The 5,162-nt window shown below is 46.8% G+C and overlaps 1 protein-coding gene across 5 annotated transcripts; it reads right to left on the bottom strand.

The window, feature by feature from the left end:
* Positions 1-1,351: 1,351 nt before the first annotated feature.
* On the bottom strand, positions 1,352-4,672 carry LOC125523980 (ubiquitin-like protein ATG12). 5 transcript variants are annotated; one of them, XM_048689055.1, is made up of 6 exons: positions 4,515-4,672; positions 4,376-4,434; positions 2,729-2,797; positions 2,583-2,645; positions 1,709-1,852; positions 1,352-1,544 (listed from the first exon to the last, which is right to left on the bottom strand). In XM_048689055.1, the coding sequence occupies exons 1-5, from the start codon at positions 4,540-4,542 to the stop codon at positions 1,730-1,732; spliced, it is 342 nt and encodes a 113-aa protein (XP_048545012.1). In that variant the 5' UTR covers positions 4,543-4,672; the 3' UTR covers positions 1,352-1,544; positions 1,709-1,729. The 5 variants fall into 5 exon arrangements, with proteins under 5 accessions (XP_048545012.1, XP_048545014.1, XP_048545015.1 ...); XM_048689057.1 differs by adding an exon at positions 2,208-2,270 and having other exon boundaries at positions 1,480-1,852; XM_048689058.1 differs by adding an exon at positions 2,208-2,270 and having other exon boundaries at positions 1,480-1,847.
* Positions 4,673-5,162: the final 490 nt, after the last annotated feature.

Genomic DNA, 5,162 nt, shown 5'->3' with positions numbered 1-5,162 from the left:
CGCCCTCACCCGCGAGCAGAATCGTGCGGTCTGTGCCATGGCCGGACTGCAACCGAAGGAGGAGAAGGAGGACAGCGGTGGCGAGGACAGTTCTGGCGACGAGCAGATCCGGCTCGATCTGTACTGCGTCTTCGGCCGGTACTTCCGCGAGAAGGACGGCAAGGGCACCGGGAAGGGCAAGGGCAGCCGTGGATGAACCCCACCATAGCCAAACATGCCAAATTTTGGTAGTCCAATGGCATGTTTAGTGCAGTGTGATGGAGTAGCCGGACAATGCGTGTGCGTCGACATAGTTGCATGAGTTTATATGAATTTGAGATATGGTAATTGAGGTGTCCGGATGTAAATTGCATTTTTTTCAGAAGTGCTCGGTCAATGCCCACAGACACGCCCAGACACGTCTGCAAACGTTTGAGGGGCCAGATTTGCCAAGTCCGGCTATAGATGCTCTTATAACCCTCTACACTCTCTTCGATTGTAAATATAAGGTTATGTGAAAAATATAAGATAGTTTACGGAGACGAGTATGCTTTTCTTTGATGCTATGTTTGGAGGGGCAAGTTGGAGTTGAAAGCGACCCCGGAGACAATTGCTTAACGGTGATAAGCACGTGCACATGTGGTTTGTGTCACTATTGTAGCTATCTGCCATCGCTGACAGGGATCCTCGTTCCATTGTACGCCATACAAGTGCAACATCGGCGTGCAGGCCATGTCACGTGCGGAAGATTTTATTATTATTCTAGAATAATAATAAAAGTAGTACAATAGGATTTGAATAGTGTAGTTGGTGCCGACTTGTCACAAGTTAGCACTGCAAATTGTTGAAAACCCAACCCAAATACCCCCCACCCTTAACAGTAGTAGTACTTTTTAAAATAAAAATTCAGAACTTCTAGAACAAGTACACGTGAACTAGAACACCTGCGTTTGACATGGTATTTTCAGATCCATAGAAACATCCCTGGAGTGAAGCCATTGCTGACACTCCCTTCGTAAAGAAATATAAGAGCGATCAGATCATTAAAGTTCTTTAGGGGGGAGTACATCTCAAAATTTTGGCAGGTTTGTTTTATGAGTACGCGTACCTTTTTTGTTTTTTGTGAAAGGCAAGCGAGCACATAAAATACAGAAGCTCTCTCTTGTCGACAAAGGGAGGATACAGAAAATTAGAGTGGAAAAAACTCATACCCTTGCCAACCGCCCATTGCTGAAACTCCTGAAAGATACACACGCTGACGCTCGCAACACGTCACCAGAGCAACTGCATTCCATACAACTGAATATGCTACGCCAGCACAAAGAGTTGAACGGACCCCTGCAATGTCAGCAGCCCTGACTAAATGAACAGGTTTACGCAGGCTTACGTTTACTCCTCGGCCCTGAACAAATGGACACAGTGGCATCAACGTGGGAGCCAATTCTGCCGTAACAAATGCAACACTGCCCGGTCTTACCACTAATCTCCACTAGCTGCTACTCATTGACAAGTGTACGGAACCACCTTAATGTGGAACATGCACACTTGTAGTAGCTCACTGCTACCTTCATAAATCATAATGAAAGCCGTCTTAATGACATGACCATGACAGCAATTGTTAAAAGGAAGAGGACAAAGCAATCCTTGGAAGAAAGGTTAACAGGTAAGCATCTTGCTGCAGGGCCGCAGCCAAAGAAAGAAACATCACAGCACTGTCGATGATGCCTACCAGGATCATGAAGACGGTTTTTCACTGCCAGATGGAGTATGCGGAAAATGATCTTTTGTTACTGCCACTACGTTGGACATCAAGGTGCACGAAAGAGCTTTCGCTTGAGGCTCGGCTTGAAGTGCTCAACGACTGGTGACTGTCCTAGTGGCACAATCAAAGATGAAGAATAAAGATGGTAGATTCCAGGGAAGAGAAGAAAATTCAAGTAAGCATCTCGCTACGGACAAAACAATTTAATTCGTTTCCAGCAATGGTAGCCGTAGAACAGAAGAGCATTGTCTCTACCAGGAAAGAGAAGACGTCTAGGGTTTTTGCTGCAGATGGAAGATATGGAAAATGGTATTGCTTTTGCCGTCATGTTTAATATCACGTGAACGAATGAGCTTCCGTTTGAAACTCAATTTGCTGTACTTTACAGTAGCAGTGCCGTGAAATTTTAATTTTGGAAGCGAAAGGGTTTTCTATGTTTGCTAAAGCTGATTTCCAGCAAGTTCACCTTTTACCCCCATGCCATGGATGATGCATAATTAACCACCAGCTGCCCATCGATTCCAAAGTTCTGCCATGTAAAATGAAGCAAAATGTTTAACCACCATTAATCACATGCCGAATGTCAGTTGTGAGTTCAATAAGATTAGGTGACTGAATAATCCGTGCTAGTGCTTAGGTTGTCTACTCGACTAGCAAAAAGAATGGAACACAAACTTTACAAGCATAATGTTTTTATACTTCTCTTCAAAGCCAATAAACAATCAGAATAGCTGAAGGCTATTTATTTGACAGTACATTTCATGACATGTAAGACTGACGATGTACAAATGAAACAATCAGAAAGCCAATATATAAAAGTAATAAGAATATTGGATCTTACATTGTACAAATCAGATATCAACTCATCTGGATTCGGGGAAAATGCACTATTCACATAGAGAAACTGTGGGCAAAACAGAGAGAGGTTATCGACATATTTCCACGTATGTTGATCCACCCCAGATGAATTACTAATCACGTTCTTACCACTGTGTCCTGGTGAATTTGGCGACGAAGAAATTCAATCACCCTCGCAAATTTCTCATTTCCGCCTATCTGAGAGAAAACCAGAGGGTTAGAAAAGATTACCAACCACCAAGGCACTGACTGGAACACAGTCTGTCTATGTAGAAATTGCATGAACCAGAAAAAAGTACTCCCTCCGACCCATAATATAAGATGTTATTTACAACCAATGTATGAATACTGTAACCCTCTACATGAGAGACTTTAGGGCAAAAATATACTCATGAAACCAGGGCCTTTCGTAACTTGAGCATAAATGACAGTCTGACAAGCTCAAAAGTAAACAATTACAAACACCCACAAAATAATCTGACAGGATATATCTTAAGTCGACAATTGTCGGATTACAGCAAGTTACTGATTTCGAAAAACAACTACTTTTCAAAGAGAAACATCGCCTCTACTGCACATATGCATAAATTTATTGAAAAGTGCACGTACAGAAAGCTCCAACTATCAAAGAGGTATCTATCCAAGTGGGGAGTGAGGAAATGTTCTGGGTGAGTCCTACTGAAATGGATATGTAGCATCCTAGTTAGACAATAGTCAGGGGCGGATCCGCAGCTGGTCATGGGTGTACAGATGCACACCCAAAAAATTTGGCAAGAAATTTTTATATATGGTGCATAGTGACTTTCAATCCCCAAATGACCTCTCGCCAGTGACACAACATCATGACTGTTACCTTCAGCACAAGTTGCACATAGTATACACCTGCGTATGTCACCAGGACCAGGTAATTAGCATTCTTCTTGTTCATTGTCTTCAGATGTATTGCATACTAATGGCTATGTGATCCCCAAATGTATGATGATGTAGTAAATAATGTTTATTCTTTTGTCATTTTTATAAGGTATTCTCATTTTGATAGAAAAAAAATTCTTGCTACATAAAAATTTCAGATTTCAGATTAGTTTACTTTTTGAAACCCGCAAAAAAAATTTGAACACCCAAGTATGAAATCCTGGATCCGCCACCGACAATAGTAAAGCCCTGTTCGGCAACCCACCTACTCCCGGAATCCACGGAGCGAGGAAACTGCAGCTCCGCAGTGGAGTAGCCAGGCCCCGGGCTACACTGGCCATGGCCAGGGGCGGAGCGAGGAAACTGCAACTCCTTGATTTTCAACTGCAGCTCCGCAGTGGCGTAGCCAGGCCCCGGGCTACACTGGCCATGGCCTGGGGCGTGGCAGCAAGCTCTTTCTTCTTGGCACGATGACAACAGGAGACTTGATGAGGCAAAGCCAAGCACGCCCTTCCCCATCACAGCAATCTTTTTCTCCTGCTGGCTACAACCAAAGACACGTTGCTGCGATGGCCCCGGGCAAACAACAGACCGGCACGGCACTACTTCTAGGCTACGGCGCTGTTTCTTAGTTACCCCAAAATAGCACTAATTCCACTCGTACCCAAAAATAATCGATGTTCCGTGGCCGCAACTAACCGCCGATTTGATCGGCCCCGACAAAAATTACCGTTCGAATCGCCCAAGCCAGACAGGCCAGCAACCTGCGTCAATGCGAAATCTCTCGCGGGATGGTGACCCGAGGCGGATTGCTGAGCTTGCTGGTCGCGCAAGGCAATCAACGGCGAGAAAAAGTGCGCGCACCTTGAACTTGGACTGCCGCAGCTTCGGCGCGTTGGCGACCGACTGGAAGTTCACCACGACTGCGGATCGGGAGCCACAAGAGGAGTGAGCGGAGGACGGACGGAAGGGGAGGAAGGGAGGAGTGGGAAAGGGATCGAACCCTTCTTGTGGTTGGGGTCGGCGGCCATCGCCGAAGGGGAACGGAGACGAGGGAGGAAGGAGGAGGAAATTTGCGGGGAGGCCCTCGTGAGAAGGGCTCTGTAGGATGCGACCCTTGCAGACGGGTTTTGGATTTGGATGGGTTTTCGTGCGAGAGCCGGTTTGGCGGATCCTATTCGCGAGAGCTATTTGTAGCATTAGAGCATCTCCACTCGTGTCCTCAACAACTCCTTCAGAATAAGTTTTTTCGTATTGGCGTCGAAAAAAACCAAGTCATGCCCCAAGACACCGAAATTCACCGGCCCGGCCTATATTTTGGCCCGGCAATCCCAGGCAAACCCAGCGCACTAGGGCGTTTGGGGGCTCCGACGGAAGAAAAAACCGTGCCTGGGCCACTACTGTCAGGCGGAAAAGCATCTTGCACTTTCAGATTTGCCCCCACCCCACCCCCCGCGCGCGCATGCCCTTCCGCCGCTAGATAGGCCATTCCCCCGCCGGAAAAGAGAGGGTTCCGCCACGGCAGCCTCCACCCTGCTCCTAGGCGAGCTTTCCGGCGCTCCGGCCACACAGGGCGGGAATACCGGAGGTTGCGTGCCTACCACGCCCGCCAGGTGCTCGGCAATGGACTCGGACGACGAGGAGGCGTTCG

This window comes from Triticum urartu, chromosome 7, assembly GCF_003073215.2.
Source record: "Triticum urartu cultivar G1812 chromosome 7, Tu2.1, whole genome shotgun sequence".
In the NCBI taxonomy this organism is placed as follows: Eukaryota; Viridiplantae; Streptophyta; class Magnoliopsida; order Poales; family Poaceae; genus Triticum; species Triticum urartu.
This window is presented reverse-complemented; position numbering and strand designations above follow the sequence as displayed.

Coding starts and splice junctions, on each gene's coding strand:
- LOC125523980 (XM_048689055.1), bottom strand. CDS start 4,542: ATGGCCGCCGACCCCAACCACAAGAAGG. Junction 2,798..4,375: donor TGCGGCAGTCCAAGTTCAAG/GTGCGCGCACTT, acceptor GTTTTCTCTCAG/ATAGGCGGAAATGAGAAATT. Junction 1,853..2,582: donor TGATATCTGATTTGTACAAT/GTAAGATCCAAT, acceptor TTGTGCCACTAG/GACAGTCACCAGTCGTTGAG.